Here is a 17,816-nt window from a genome sequence, read left to right as displayed (position 1 = left end):
AAGGTGGTCATGAACTCATGCCCTTAAGTATGATATTCTTTCACTTTTCTTTAATTCTCACCCTCCCAAGTCAAGAACACACGAATTCTCTCCCAACTATCTTCAAGAACACTCCTTCTAATCTTCAAAAGTGGTAAGTGATTCTTCCTTCTTTCTTGATATCCTCCATAGTCTTGTAACATCTCATGATTCATCCATGAAAACATCTCTTTATGATAGATCTTTAAATCTTCATCCATTTCACCAAGAACACACACTTGTTCTTGGGCCGTGAACTCCCTAAAGACCTCCAAAGTGTGACTATTTCCTCTATCATCTAGTTAGACATGTTAAACACTTGATTCATAGCCTTGAAACATCATCAAACTCATGAACATCAAGAGTGTACAGTCGTACACTCTATCTACGGTCGTATACCCTTGTTTGGTTCATAACCTAGGGCCTTAAACACTTGCTATCTACTTGTTATCCATTAGAACTCTTAAAACCTTGAATCCCTATGAAACAAACACCTTTCAAGGCATCAACTTCAAGAGTGCACGGCCGTGAACCTTTCAATGCGCTGTGAACCCTTCAAGTGATCTTGTTAGGGTCGTAAACCCTCCTTACATCAAGCCTTGGCCGTGAACACATCCTAGTTTGGTCGTAAACTCCCCTTTTATCAATCACATGTGTTTTCAACACTTCATTTCAAGTGTTTCCTAGTCCCTAAGGTTGTTCATTTGCATGTTAGTTGTGTTAAACACTAATTACATGCTTATATATGTCATTATATGTCATTTTGGACTCGTTTGTGTCTCGGGAATTCATTCGTGGAACTTTTCATCCTTACGCGAATCTTCAATTGAATTGCCCACATAAGGTGAGTTCATACCCCTATAATCAATCTTTTAAATGTTTTAAATGCTTTTATGCTTTTAGGGGGGGGGGAATACAAGTTGAACACAATGATAATTGTGTAAATGTTATTTGTGATAACCATCACACTAAAAGGATTTCTTATGCTTTATAAGTGATCAACACCATATCAAAAACTCGTTTTAAGTTGTCTTACTTTATTGCTTATAAAACACCATTTTTAAAGTAAAATCATAACTCAATAAATAAATGAGTCTTTTATTCAAGTCAGTAACAGTTCAAACAAGCATACTAGTAAACTATACTAGGTATAGTTTAGGGGTTCAATACATACTATAACGAGAAACATAAAGAATATACTATAAAGAGAAACAGGGATGAACATACTATACACTAGAACAGAAGGAACATACTATAACAAGAATAAGATAACAATAATGTGAAACCACTACTTCACAGCTTAGCAATATGCTTGTTAGGTCACGTTTTGTAACCAGAGTCTCCTGGAGGGAGAGCATGAATTTGTGTATAGATCTATATGGGATTAACACCCCACACCTTGTTGCTAGCTAAAGTGGGACTTGAAAGTCTACGGGTGACAAATGTCATAACAGTTTTGGCACCATTAGGTCGTCATGTTAAACACGTTTCATATCAGTATGATTACAACTATCTCAAATTTTAACTTTAATTTACAAACTGGTTTTAAGGTAGTTAGTGATTTAGTAATTACATGTACAATATTACTGAATACTTTCATTTTCCCATTACATTTATATGGTGATATGCTCACATAAAAGATAATGCAAACTATTTTCTAGTAAAGATATCTTAAACTTGGGAAAACTTACAAAAGACAAACAGTACATCAAAGTCCAAGTATATTCACTTAGAAAGGGGCCTATAATGCTAACTTTATGATTCCTTAGTAGATACATCAGGGATACATATTAATCGGATCCGACAGACACTAGGATGTGTGCTTTCCGCTTCATTTCATGTTTCTTGTTTGGTTGTGGGCTTATAGCAGATTCACCCAGCATATTAACTATTTGATCTTAGCTATATATATATATATATATATATATATATATATATATATATATATATATATATATATATATATATATATATATATATATATATATTCTTTATACACCAAATAATCATAAGGAGTACCAGGTATGGGTCAACTCATATTATACAAATTCAATACACCGTCTTCAAGTACAGAAATACACTTTTCAGAAAGAACATTTAGTAGTCCAAACTAGAAACTTATCAGAAAAAGGGTTTAAGTCATTTTATTAAACTAGTATAACTTAAAGAACCTTTATTGGTTAATCCTATAATACCTTAGTTTATACATCAGGGTTATATATAATTATATATAATTAATATCTGATAGGCAGTTAGATGAGTGCTTTCTGCCTTACTTCCTGTTCCTTGTTTGGTTGTGGGCTTAGGGCAGATTCACCCATTTAACTGTCCGTTCGATATTAGATTATATATAGCTTGTATAAACTAAGTGATTACAGAAAGAGCTATCATGGTTACTGTTTTACTAAAGGAAATATAGAATTTTCTTAAAGAATGTTTTCATCAAATATAAAGAACTATTAAAGTTAACTCCGTAAGTACCAAATGAATACACCAGGGTTATATACATACAGTGAAGATCTAACAAACAATGGGATGTATGACTTCCACCTCATTCCCTGTTCCTTGTTTGGTTGTGGGCTTAGAGCAGATTCACTCAATCGATTGTCTATTTACTCTAATTTTTATATAACTTGTACCCATTTAGTACTTATGGAAAGGATTGTAGAGTCATTTTACATACCATTCATCATATCAGAAAATATAGGATTTTTTGGAGGAACAGGCGAACTTTTCTAATAAGAATTTTACAACTTACTTTACATCACTAAAATACTTATGAACTCACCAGCTTAAATGCTAATCAACTCTTTCAAAATAACTTGTATTCTTAGGAAACTAGTAGACAAATATGCGCACTGGGATTCAGAAGATGGAGCATAGTAGCTTCATGTCTTGTTTTGTTATTTACTTTTAGAGTCAATCTTTTGTGAAACATATTATGTAAACACTTGAATATTAATGCAATGGTTGTTTGGTACTTTGATTACTATGATGCATGTGTTGTGATACTAAATATGACGTCCTTCGCCCCCGAACATTTCCGCCGTTCCGATTTGGGGGTTGACATAAACAAATGTGGCAAGTCCGCCCTGGTAGTAAAGACTGTCGTGTTATGCATGTGAGACTCGAGTTCAAAACCCATCACCATCTGTTTATTTTTTTGGTCCGTCCGAATTCGGTGGCGTTTCATTTACTCGCTTCATTTTCCTAAAAAATATTTTTTAGGTTTCATTTCCCCCAAATATTTCATTTCATTTTCTAGAGTCCTGCCTCCAATCTCCAACCTTTTTGTTTTCTATGGTAGATCGATCCATCCCAACACCGACCATAACTCCGCTGACCTCTCATCTTCCGCATATGTGTCATCGCTCCTCCGCCTTCTCCTTGTTTCTCGTCTGTCATAGCCATCACTTATTCAACATCCATCACCAGTCCTTCTCGCTTCCACCGCTCCACCGAATTTCGTCTGGCTGTAAGCCCTCACTGGTCCACCTCGCTAGAAACCCTCACCGATAAACGAAAAAAAAGGGCATCACGACTCTCAATCTCCCTCGGTGACTGCTTTTTTCGTTCACCCATGTCATTGCTGAGAATCGATTTGATATATCCAAGTAAGTTTTTTTTTGTTTTAATTCCATTTAGGTTTCGTTTTGGGTTAGGATTCATTTCGATTCCGGCTTTGTTTTGATTTTGGGTTTATTTTGATTTTGGGTTCAGTTTGTTAAATAGTGCGTTTCATTTTGGGTTGTCCTTGTTTATAATCTGTCATCTCCATCACCATTATCAATTCAGATCCACCACCACTCCACATGGCTGCCACTGCTCCGGAATCGGCCACTGCATCGTCGTTTCCCTATTGAAGATGCCATTCTCCACCATCTTCGCCTTTATTGCTGCCTCCCTCCACCATTTTTTTGTGAGCTTAAATCAAACCGAAGCAAACACAAAGATAGGACATCGCGACCTGGTAAGCTTCTACTTCTATTCACTACGTGATTAAGTCCTTAACAAATAACAACCCTCTTGATCATAGGCTTTTGTTTTTCTTTTTGTTAAGCTCATGTGCACCAAATCAGCGTTATACCCACTCACAAGTCACAAGCCTTATCATGAGTTCTAAACACATTGTTGTTTCTAATTTCCATGTGTATTCTATTTGTGTTGCTTGTTCTTTCCCTTTATATTTATGCTTGAAAACAACCTTGTCGATGATGAAAAAGACAGCCACAAGACCATGCATCTGAATCTCATGCAATTTAATGTCAAGATACTTGTTTCTTCTTTTCACTTCTTGTTTTCACGTATCGTTTAGCCACGAAAATCAGCCATGAAAAAACCCATGTTGATTCCTGCTACATATTTAGTTTTTATATCCTGCCATGAGACCTTATCCATTCCCTTTCTATCTCACAGCAAGTGACGCAACACCCCCAATGCTAATGGGAAATGGAAATGTTGAACAGTGCAGGAAATCGATAAGTAAACAAAATTATAACTCTTACGAATCTACTTTTCTTTTAATACTAACTACACCAATTATATTGTGTTATTATGAGTACATTCTATAATCGACAAAAAGTAAGTTGTTAGAATGAGTACCTTGATTGCTATAATGGATAAAAATTAAAGTATGTTGTTATTATAAGTACATTGCTATAATGATTTAAAAGATTAGTTTGTCTTACCATTTTTAGGAAGAAAGATTGCGTAATAAAATGGCTAGCACGCATGAAACCAAAACACAAAGGGACACGCACGGGAAGCACAAAGGGAATTGGAAATAGTGGAGATGCGAAAAAAGTATGCCGTGCTTGAAGCACAAATGGCAGCTTTATTCAAGCAAAACAATTTCTCCAGGAATCCGCCACAAGGAATATAGTTTATGTTTCTAATCTAAACAAATGGTAATCGTATTTTGTGACACTTTTTAGTTATGTTCAAACAATTGGTAATCGCATTCGAGTATGATGTTTATTTATGTATTTTGGAATATTAACTAGTTTATTGTTAGACGTTTAAACAAATATGATAATCGTGTGTAATTGTATTTTGTGACGCTTTATGATGGTATTTTATTTTTATGTATCCACTTTAGTTTACTTCTGCATTTGTGTGGAAAAAAAGTGGATTTTTTTTATTTTTTAATTATTCAAAAAAAAAACATTTTTACCAACAGAATAGTGACAGAAAAGTCTATCATGAAAAGTAAGAGTAACTGTTGGTAATCCGTCACTAAGAAGAATCCGTCGGTAAATCTTCATTAGGAATTCCGTAGGTAAGTTGTCACTGAATATCTCGTCAGTAATACATTACTGAGTATTCCATCGGTAATCCGTCACAAAAGGTTTCTGTTGAAACTCCGTTACTAATAAGTGTCCGTCAGTAATCCGTCGCGAAAAGTGTCCGTCGCAACTCCGTCACTATTGCGTGGTTAAATTGGTCAAAAAAATTAAACAAATGACTGTCGAAATCCGTCACAAGATCCGTCGGTATTCCGTTGGTAAAATTTACCCACGGGGCTTTTTGCGACGGACCAAATTCCGTCGGTATTCCGTCGGAAATCGTGTTTAGCGACGGATTTCCGACGGATATGGCCGTCGGAAATCGTCCGGTTCTCTCTCTCTCTCTCTCTCTGATGCTAGTCCATAAACTTTTACGTTCCCCCTCTTTTGTTTCTATTAAGTAGAATTAGATTTCTCATTTTTGTAAAAACTTTTACAATTTGCATTGTTTTCACTACAACAATCGGACCCTGTGGAGACGACAATTTCGGACCCTATGGAGACGACAAGTCGTCGGCATAGGGTATGGCGACGACAAGTCGTCGGCATAGGTCTGTTACGTCGTCGGCATATATGTTGTCGGTATAGCTTGATCTATGGCGACGACATGTCGTCGGCACAGATTTTGTCAACAACATTTTCGGGGGAAAAAAATAAAGTTTTATTAAAATACTATGAAGATGACAAGTCGTCGAGATAGCTATGGCGACAACGTGTTGTCGGCACAGGGTACCTGTAGCGACAACGTTTGTCGTCGGCATAGCCGTTGTCGCCATAGTTTAATATTCTTGTAGTGATTTCATGTTTATATTTTCTTTCTATGATATAATCCGACATTCCTTTTCCAGTTTCCTATAAAATCATCAGGAATTCAAATGCATTATAGTTCAAAGCATTAAACATTAAAGGTAGATTCAAGACACGACCAATGCAATTTAGTCATAGTTCAAACATCTACCAGGGAGTTACTGAGTTACTCTTTGAAGATTTCAATGACACTCAATCTTTCGTCCACCTTTCTTTCTCACAGCTGAGGGGTGTATTAGATAACATTACATTCGTATTAAATATTATTAGGTATAAGACTCATGTATTACATGGGTTTATTTTAAATATATATATATAATTTTAACGATTTAAAAATTTTGGATTTATAAGAAAAAATGAGAAAAAATTTGAATTATTAAAATTAATGAGGCTTTAATGTATTGAATACATTACATATATAAATCTTTTCTAATAAATACCTTACATATATATTATTTTACATATTAAATATGGAATTTTATTTTAATAAAATGAAAAATACAATAAAATGACAAGTGAAAAATAGAAAATTTAAAAATTTTAGAAAATTTCATGTGTCTAAATGAAGGAGAAGGGGACATGTGACAAAAAAAACTTTGATTTATTATAGTAGATTCATAGTTTCTGTAATTATATTTGATATAATTTCGATATTTAGGTCTGATTTCGTTTCTATAGTAATCTTCATTATAATCTCTAAATAACTTTGAGATTAATAGAGAAAGAGATGTAATATTATTTTTTTATTTTTTCTCTTTCAAAAAAAGAACTTTAAGATTAAACAGAATAACATGTCTAATTATTCCAAATATTATTCATTCTATCATTGATGACATTACATGAAGAATGCGTGCATTCCAATCTTCCTGAATTTTACTACATCTCCTAGAAAGACAATTAAAATAGAACAAGAGGGTACCAGATCGAAACAACATTTCCAAATCCAACTTTGCCCTGCATCTGATTGTTAAAATGCAGAAGAAAACATCAAGTGCATAAACAAAGCAACACAAACTGATATCAAGGTAGTCTTGGTAGGCATCTTTCCTTTATCACTCCTCAATACCATGCCTTCAAATATTGGCCAACCAATTACCACACCAAACCCTGTAATGAGTAACTGGCCAAACAATTCTTCAAGCCTCCCATTATTGATAAAAACATGCCTAATTCCGATCAAAAAAGCAAAGAAGTTGACAATCACAGCTACATTTATTGATACAAACATTGGTGATTCTACGCCAAAACTGAAAATGCCTTTCTGGTAACGTTTTTCTTGTTCATCGTCTGACACTTTGCTCGTCACATTAAATTCCAATGTTGACATGCCAAGAGATGTAACCAACCAATCGAAAAATGAAAATAGGTAAGTCGAGCATCCCAATATCAACCACATTCTTTGGTAACTCCACCACTTTTTTAAGGTTGATCCTGCCACCACATAATCAAGAAGATTTTTCCCATATGCTCCAAGGAAAAGGAATGTATAAAGAGAAAACCAAGGGTCTGAAACCTACACAACAAAGCATGCATTTTCTTATTATATAGGTTAATCAAGATTGTTTGTCTAAGCATAAAAAAAAAAAAAATTCATGTCTACCCACCTTTGGGAATATAGCGGTAGAGTTTATGAGCGCTAATTGAGGCAAGAACGCGTAGATGATGATGGGAATAGACCAAAAAGCACGGAATTGAAAGTATGCATGACACAAGGCCTGAAGAGGGTTCATATTCTTTACTCCGAATGTGATAGGACTAAATTTGGAAATAGCTACTTGTAGCAAACCCATATACCACCTCTTTGTTTGCATTAGAAAGTCATTGAGGGATACTGGCATATTTCCTAGAAATGCAGGTCTATCGGGTCTACATGTCACCGACTTCCATCCTAAACATTGCAATCTAAAACTTGTGTAGGCATCCTCAACCAACGTACCATACCTAAATCCAATCTACAATGAACGTAGCAAACATAAAAATACATAAAACAAAAGTTGCAAATATGTAATCGTTGCTATATATAGAAAATATACCTCTGAACCCCATTTAGTGTTCTCCTCAAAACTGCAATTTGCGACTCGATGTGCCAATGGTAAATCATATTCTGATTCATTTTGATCATTCCATTTCCATTTTGCCTCAGTAGGTTTCTTAGTGAGAGCCTCTCTTTTGAAGAAGGCGTTAGTGCCCATGAATGACATGCCTTCCAAACCATCCATTCCTGAGGTACATATTCGGTTCTCAAGCACGTGTTCAGTAGTATAAGTGTCGTATTTATTGATGTTGTAGAAGAGTTGAGGAAATTGAACGAACCCAAAATTTGAACCAATGGTAGGGTCCAAGAAATAACATAACATAAGAAGTGGTGTTTTTGGATCATTGGAGTACATGTCACAATCCAAGATAAGGAATATAGGTGCATTTGTCAATGTTGCAGATACTCGAAGCTACAAAATAAATGAATTGTAATGGTCGAGTAATTACTTATTGTTGGTGAAAATACTATATTCATGATTAAAAGCTAGAGTAGATGTGATTTGTGTAACGTACCATAGCGTTAATGGCACCCGCCTTAAAATTATGTGGGGTGGCTTTATTCTTCTCTCGTGCTAGATAGAAAAGGTTCGGCATGTAATGACCCGACACGTCTTTGTCTTGGTTACGTTTTAGTAAAACCTATTTGTGAGTAATTAATGTGTCATACAAAGTTTGTTATTTTTGATAAAAGGATTTTCTAATATGTGTCTAAGGCACATATAAATAATTAAAATCTGCTTTAATTATTATCATAATTAAATGTGAAATGCATTAATTATGGAGATTATTAATGAATTTTATATTTAATTATGATAATATTTCTTATAAATTAATATGTTCAAAATTTAATTATGGTAATAATTATAATTAATTAATATATGCCGTTAGGACACATATTAAAAAATCATTTTAATAAATAATTAAAATCTGCTTTATAAACTAAATACTGCACGGATGTAAGAAACAAGTCAACGTATTTAGATTAAAATTGTTATTCACGTGCAATGGGAAATTAATGTAAACCTCGATTACTGTGGGATGTTGGTGACGCGTAAATCCGCTAGTCCATTTATTCAGAGCTTTGATGGTACGATCGTCATCGAATTGCTCAACATCAACGGCTCCTTTGTCCATCACATCTTTAATAGTGGTTTTCATGGTTTCGTACATCACCTGCTCTCAAGCAAAGGAATGATATTATCAAGTTACGATAATGTTTAAACAATAGCACTACAAAGAATCAATTTCAAATCACATAATCGAAATAGAGATTGTGACAAAAAGTACATGGATTTTGTAACTAAAGTATAACCATTTATAATATTCTTTATCAATAGTAAGTAACATTGTCCATGACATGTTTTTACCAATGTTAGACCAATTGACAACCCTATTTCATTTGTTACAACAATAATGAAGTAAATTAAAGGGAGCTGATAAATCCACTGATTATTTTTATCCATCCACATACTTTGGTTAGTAATTGACCATTGTGCCCTTATTTAAATATACAAAATGTATTTTAATTACTCCAAGGCAGTTGATTTGATTATGTTTCCAAAGTACGATGCACAACCAAAAGACGCTTAATCTTCATCCTTCAATTTTTCAAACTTACAATACAATGTAATAAACTCATCAGAATGGAATACAGTGACCGGCAATTGCTCGGCACATTTTCCCCTGGGATCCCATGTTGTTCCACCGATGATCAATCTGTATTCGCGGCAAACACTAGTAGAACCGGCGACAACAAATCCGGTTCGTAGATCCTCCTTTTCCTCTGGATTTCCATCCCGTTTTTGTTTTTCTAGTGGCCGTTTCCTTTGTCAAATGTTCTTAGATCCATTACCATTACGCAGGTGTTGAAGTAACACGAGTTTTTAGACCTGAATGTGCGTGATATTAACAGGTCGAACCAGAAGTTATTTGGGATTTGTGAAGTAGTTTTATGAAGTTTACGTGACAGTATTCCAGAGCTCCGATGACGGAGTTCTCGAAGACAGTCTTCCTGGAAAATAATTTCGCTTTTAGTTCAACGGGTTCTAACCAATCGTGTTAAGAAACGTGGATTCTCCGATGATTGCATTCTATTCCTTCAGACACATAAAGGGATGAAGATTGCAAAACGTATGTGTTGGCTGAAAGTCAACTGAAGATTGCAGCGCAAAAGAAAGACGAAGCATGGTGAGGAAGAAAGGGGTTTGGGTGAAGCGTTCGATAAAAGAGCGTGTAATACTTAAAATTAAAATTTAAAATACAATATATATTTAAGTAAAGGGTATATTCGTCTTACTTACAAATTATGTGGATGAATAAAATAATGCAGTGGAAGAATCACTTCCCTAAATTAAATGGTACAAATAATGAATATATATATATATATATATATATATATATATATATATATATATATATTATTTTTTACAATGTTTTGATATTTTCATAAATAATTTTTTCTATTGCTAGCTTTTTATAAATTTTCTAACATTTTTTTATAATATCTTTATGAATTATATTACTAAAAAAATACAACTAATTAAACAAACAATTCATATATAAATAATTGAAATTAGTTGTGATATTATTTAACCAAATATTTTTAGTGTATATGAAACAACTATCACATCTAAAATATAATAATATAATTAAGTAAACTTGAAATTGAAACAAATTCAAGAAATTAGAAACATATAAAATTAAACTTGAATTAGTCACTTATGACAATAGAAAATTAATATAAAAGGCTTAACGATACGATTTCTTTATTATTTGTCTTGTCGTTGTACTGTAATAACTAAGTTAATGTATTGGAGCCTGTCCTTTACATTTATGGAAGAAAAGTATTATTGACAAAAAAAAATTTGAAATAATATTATTTTTTACATTATATCTTTGGTATATTTATTTTTTAATTTTATTTAGAAATGATTAAGTTAATTTTTTGCAACAAAACACATTTAGTTGGAGATGGGCGCCCTTCAACTAAAACATAAAACATTAGATTGTTGGATGTGGTTATGATATTACCGCTGTATGCACGCGAGGAACATATTATTATCGATGAACATCATCCCTCAACCATTGGATTTATCAGCAGTAGATTTCATCGGTGGAAGTTCACTGATTTCTCTTTCCTCCATTACCGTTCAAACTCTCACTATTTATTCAACATTTACTCATGGTAATGTTAAAACACCACACATTAACCATTTTTGTCGTTGGTTAAATTGACAAAAATGTCACTTTCAGCTTATATGTCCATCCGGAAAAGTTGTGTGACACCTAATAGCCCTATATATTGTATTTGGACTACAAGTAGCCAATATGTGACAAATAAAAAGGGCCCTCTCTCTCTCTCTCTCTCTCTATATATATATATATATATATATATATATATATATATAGAGAGAGAGAGAGAGAGAGAGAGAGAAAAAATCATTTTGCCAAATGTCATGGTCTCAATGAATTTGATACATGTCATTTTGTATAATTTTTGAATTATTTCTTTTCCACTTTGAATGTTCTTATGTTTTCAATTTTCTTAAATTAAAAATCCACCAAGTAAGAGTTTATATATGTTATATATCCATTGTATAAAAATTGACAATAAATGAAAATAAATTCTAAGAGACGTTTTCTTTCTTTCATTATTTAACAAATTCTAGTAAGCATATAATTGTAAAATATTTATTCGTATTTGTTTCTCCTTTTAATATATTTTAAGGTCCCAGAGTTTATGAGTTTATGATAGTTAGTGTATTTTTATACCCATATGTCATGATGTAAAAAGAGGAATAATTGAATGTAGAAGAGAAATAAATAATTTGGTTAATGTTTTGTTCTGATTATCTATTATTGATCATCTCTTTTGTGAATTGGTCAAACTTAATATTCTTTGAAATTTAAACAAATTAGATGCAAAAAATTTGTTGTACAAAATTAGGTGTTTGGGTTTTTGTTTTTTAGGGGATAAAGTTATAAAGACATCTATTTTCAATGTATTTTAACTCATTATAAAGTCAAACACCTTAAACGATTAAAATGAAATTAAGAATGTTTTCATTTGAAAAAAATATTTATCCTATCTAAAACAGCTGGAAATGGATTTTTTATTATTTCTTCAAATGAAGTATAGAAAAAAATAAAAGATGGACTAAATGAAATTTTTGCGAAGAAAATCTAAAACGCGTAACAAATACGGTGTATGATTTTCCTGAATTGGGGATGAGTTAAAATAATGAAAAAAACTTTTAAACTTTTCATTGCATTAGTTTCTTTTCGATTAGCCTTTTCAATACATTTTGGTTAGAATTTTCTAAAAATCATTATTGGTTAAAATTCATAACAAATAGTTAATAGTTATAAAAAAATTAATAGATTATCTTATAAATTAGAATTTATTCGTCTTGAAATAAAAGTTCCATTAAAATGCTCCACTATTTGTGAAGGTTTTTAGATTTATGAATTGATGAGATACGTAATAGGGTTTTGATTTAAACCTGAATTGGAACCGTTATAACCGTTTTGGGTTTCGAGTTTAAAGAATGGGCTTATCCAAGTTTCGTGCAATCCGAACTTGGGTCCATCGGGTTCGGTTAAACCGGGATAGGAACCGATTTTAGGAGTGAAACCAGTTTATGTGAAAAGATTAAAACATACATATCTAATTCGTTTGAAATCGAATTAGCATTCGGCTCTTCTCAGTATGTAGCTTAGAGTTTCTATATGATTTTAGAATATGATTATGTCAAATTTGGTTTAATATTCAATGACTTAAAATTATCTGAAGTCGAGATATCAAAGATAGATTAAAAAATACTTAATGTTTATATTTTCATATTTTCAACTTTATTATTTAAAATATGGCAATAGTTTTTTTTATTATAAGTTGAATTACTTATTTATTCATTATATTGATACCAAACTTTTATTTTTAATAAACTTGTGTAGTACATGGGTCGCACATCTATATATATATATATATATATATATATATATATATATATATATATATATATATATATATATATATATATATATATATATATATATATATATATATATATATATATATATATATATATATAAAATAAGGCATGCAAACTTTGACATTTGACTATTTGCACCTATCCTCAACGAATTTATTGTAGATTCGCAGGCGGATTTTTTTTATAATCTTCTATTGGACTTCTTAAAATTTTGGTATTTTTGATTTACTAAATAAATATACACGATCACCGCCCCTAAATCAAACATGAACCAATAAATCAATTTTTGAGATTCTCTACAAAAGAAAACAAAAATCAAACGCTTGATTAAAATCTTTAAATTCTTACCAAATTAAGTCGAAATGATAACTATACAAAGCATAAAGTGATGCATACCTACTTTTTGCTTGTTCAAAATTTTGAGATGCTACCAGCTTGGAAAAAGCGATGTTTTACCTGGATTTCATTTGTCTCAGGGAACAGAGATGGATCCTTTCTGAAATGAACTTCCGGAGATCTGTCCAATATATTATACTTTTTGCAATATGGTAGCCAGTGCTTAGCAAATTTAGCAGCCTCCATGAATGCAAATAATGTCAGCTGTGACCCTCCATCGTCCGAAAGATATACCGACAGCTTATCCGTCGGGTAATCATACGCCAACACAGACAACACAGTGTTAATCACCCCGACTGGTGGCTCCTTGAATGGATCAGCCGTGCAAACAAAAACATCGAGTCCAGGGTAATCACTCTCCTTCGCTACTTGTGCCAGGTTCTCAGGGAAAACCTGACGGTGTACTGGATTAAAGAAGAAAGATTGCCAAGTTGCCCAGAAGAAAGCCAGCACAAGATCAGCAAGGAGTAAGAAAAGGGTGGTTAGGGAAGGTGAGTAGATGAGGTTACGACAATGGTGATAAAGGAGTGCGAAAATAGCAACTGTATAAACGAGTGTGTAAAGTCGATTGAACCATCTTGAAGGTGAGGATTTGCTGGTGTGAAGTGGACCTTCCATCATGAAGGTGAGGCTTTGCTGGTGTGAAGTGAACCAACTTAGGTAAGTCACGTTGCTTGATGACACCATTACTAATGTTATATATATATATATATATATATATATATATATATATATATATATATATATATATATATATATATATATATATATATATATATATATATATATATATATATATATATAATCAAATGAGAACACTTAAAAGGTTGATAACGCGAGAACAGTTCTGAACCAATCAATGTATAAGGTCATATTAGTAATTGTATATTTTAATTAAATTAAAATAAAATAAAATCAATCAAATTCCCTTAAATTTAGGATCAGTTATAAAAAAAGGATATATTTAATTTTTATTTTTCTTATTAATGAAATATAAAAAACATTTTTATCAACAAAAAAAAATTAACTAAAAACATTTAATTTTTTTTCTTAAAAAATAATTTTTTTCTCCTATTTCATGGTTTTTTTTTTCAAAAAAATTAATAGAAATCCAACCCCAAATCAATACATTTGTGTTTCAAAAAAACTAATACTACTACAATTACAAATGAATACATATTAATTTACAAGTAATCCACCTTTCTTTTAATCAACCGAAAATAAAAGGGGTGTAAAAATTATCATTTCTTCATAAAAAAAATACATTTAATAATAAATAAATGCACTTATTCACAAATGATTACACTGCTATTTACAAATGAATACATTGTTATTCACAAATGAATAAAAGAATAAATCTAATCATAAATAAATGCACTCATTCACACATGATTACACTATTATTTATAAATGAATATATTGTTATTAACAAATGAATACCCTGCTATTCACAAATGAATACCTCTCTCAAGCATTTCATCAAACAGCCCAATCGTCCCAGATACAAAGCCAATGAACCCGATGTCAAATACGCCCTCCACAACCAAAGATAATCCTTATACAAAGCTAGAAGTAACAAAAATCCAATGATGCCTCTCTTGCTCATTGATAATTACTCTTTTCCCTTTCCCACGCAACCTGTAGAACGATCACTTGAAGATACAAAAACAATCAAGATGAACTCTAGAGTATCAGCCACAGTGATGACCTACAAACAAATCAATGATGTTTTGAGAAAATTGGCAATTCACAAACTTTCCCAGCCACCCTATCACGAATGTGTTTTGTTTTTACTCTTCAAATTGCTCCTGGGATTCCAAAATCAAAATCCACCAAGCAAAAAAGTATAATCAACTAACCTTAAAAAATCTAAACATTCAAAATTTGAATATAATAGAATTTAGATGTAATTAGACCTCGACTCCATGTTCTTGACTGAATCGCTCCACCACAAAATGAATTTATGTTAAAATGACAATCAAGGAATTTTTACAAGGGCTTGATATCAACCGACATTATGAACTTGGAAAACAGAAATACGAAATTGATTTAACTCGTACCTTTTTCCGGCCACCTCCGATTGAGCTCCGTCGTTTCTTTCTCTGGTGGTCAGCGTTGCTGCCATCAGCGACTATCCTGCACTTATTTTTGTTCTCGTAACCGCACAACAACACAGGGAGATTGAGAACCCATATGCGTTCGATTTATTCCCTCTGCATCCTTTAACCAAAATACCTCAAATTGTGTTTCATGCTTCGAATCCACTCCCGTCTCCTAGTCTCTTCTAATATTTGCATCTCATGTACGGCGGAGACGGGTCTAAGGTGGATATAGACGCCTCAATGGTCGGGAAAGTCAATGTCGATGCGCCATCTTCGGTGAAGCTTGCGTGGTCGGGGCCAGGGCAGTAGAAGGAGGCGACTGTGTTACAGATTGTTGAGAGGTAAATGGATTGTTAAAGATCGAAGACGAAGGGGAAATAGGGTGCTTTCTGGATGAGAAGAGAAAAAAACCAGGATCCTCAAAACAAACGCTTCCTCTGGTGTGTACAATCGATCCAGTGTTGTCCCGTGATCCTGAGAAAACCTGAAACATATAACCCAAAACACTGTAAGCACGAAGCTTAGTGAGTTCCCCAAAATATCACTCTAACACATATTAGCCACTCGAGGCTATAATCTATGTTGACCCTCTGGTCAGTGTGTCTCAGTGGGACCCTCCAGTCCCAACTCTCTGTGGGCCCTCTGGCCCTAACTCTATGGACCCAAAGGTCCTAACTCTGATAACTCTGAATCATGCATATCACATATCACAATAAATCTCAACACATAAATAGCATACAAATACACTAGCACATAATTCTAAAAATACCACATATAACACATATTAACCACTCGAGACTATAACTCTGTGGGCCCTTGGGCCCTAACTCTGCGGACCCTCTGGTCCTAACTCTGATATACACATAGCATAAATCATATAGAAATAATGCAATGCCGCACATCACATAGATAGCATACAATAACTCTGTCACATAACTCTGTTACCACTCTAGGTAAAGTATAGTGAGAAGACTTGCCTCAACGAAGTCGGATAAACTCTCGTGTGCAATGTCCCGACCTGGCCTCCTCCTATTATTCCAATAACATCCCCTATCAATACTCTCTCATTGTCTCAGCTCAAAAGATTGGGTAGAAGACCATTCTACCCCTCCCTGAACTCTCTTAATTCAGTCTTGACCAAAACCCTAAAGTCAACAAAAGTCAACGGTCAAACTTTGACCCAACTCGTCGAGTGCACATGGGTGACTCGGCGAGTCCACACGTGTCCACGGAATCCTCCTCCTAGCCTCTCTTGACACTTCGAGTCAACCCCTTGCTCGACGAGTTACACCTGGCATGAATCGCGGGGCAACCCCAACTCGACTCGTCGAGTCCTCTCATGAACTCGGCGAGTTGCTCCCATGACAACACTCATCTGACCTTCTGACATCAGATCCGCTCCTCTGATCCATAGATCTGACTTCCCTATGACCAATAACCACATAAAGGTCGAATCTTGGTACACATGCAAGGCTCTCTATGCTTATTTTGGTGAAATCGTTCATATCATGACAACCCTAGCTCATAACTCCAAGGAAAAGGCATAAAGCAGAATGGAAGGGACTCTTTGGACCTCTTAAGGTCCAAATCTAGGAATCATTTCACCATGGGACCTCTCATACTCTAGATTCAAGCTAAATAAAGCATGAAGAAACCCTATATTCATGAAATCTACTAAAAAACGAAGATGGACATGAATCATTACCTCTCACAGCAGCTTTGCATGAAATTATGGAAGATTTGAGTCCCACAAGACAGCCCAACTCGAAATCCTTCCTTCCCTTAGCTAAGACACTCCAAAGGATGATGAATTATCCCTCCTCTTGCACTACAAGCTTCCTCTCTGCTCTTTATGTTTTCTTAGGGTGTAGTGGCCGCAAATGAAGGCCATAAGGGCCTTTAAATAGGTCTCAATCCTCGGGAATTAGGGCTTTATTAAACAGCGCAAACTCGTTGAGTCCACTAGTTGACTCGCCGAGTCTGGTCATTAACCCGGATGGAAATTCGCAACTCTACTCGGCGAGTCTAAGCATCAACTCGCCGAGTCCCTCCAAAATCTCCAAAATAAATGAATAAATAATGTACTTGGAAATCCGGATGCTACATCACACGTTGTCACACCCCAAAACCAAGAACGGCGGAAACGTTCCGGGGCGGAGGACGTCATGTACAGTATCACA

At 33.8% G+C, this 17,816-nt stretch overlaps 1 protein-coding gene across 1 annotated transcript; it reads right to left on the bottom strand.

Moving 5' to 3' along the window:
- Positions 1–6,902: 6,902 nt before the first annotated feature.
- On the bottom strand, positions 6,903–14,212 carry LOC111893805 (cellulose synthase-like protein G3). The gene is made up of 6 exons (XM_023889889.2): positions 13,595–14,212; positions 9,171–9,320; positions 8,661–8,786; positions 8,144–8,557; positions 7,715–8,062; positions 6,903–7,623 (listed from the first exon to the last, which is right to left on the bottom strand). The coding sequence occupies exons 1-6, from the start codon at positions 14,153–14,155 to the stop codon at positions 7,078–7,080; spliced, it is 2,145 nt and encodes a 714-aa protein (XP_023745657.1). The 5' UTR covers positions 14,156–14,212; the 3' UTR covers positions 6,903–7,077.
- Between the last annotated feature and the right edge of the window lie 3,604 nt (positions 14,213–17,816).

This window comes from Lactuca sativa, chromosome 2 (genome assembly GCF_002870075.4).
Source record: "Lactuca sativa cultivar Salinas chromosome 2, Lsat_Salinas_v11, whole genome shotgun sequence".
In the NCBI taxonomy this organism is placed as follows: domain Eukaryota; kingdom Viridiplantae; phylum Streptophyta; class Magnoliopsida; order Asterales; family Asteraceae; genus Lactuca; species Lactuca sativa.
Note: the sequence above shows the minus strand (reverse complement) of the source record. Positions and strands in the feature narration are given on the sequence as shown.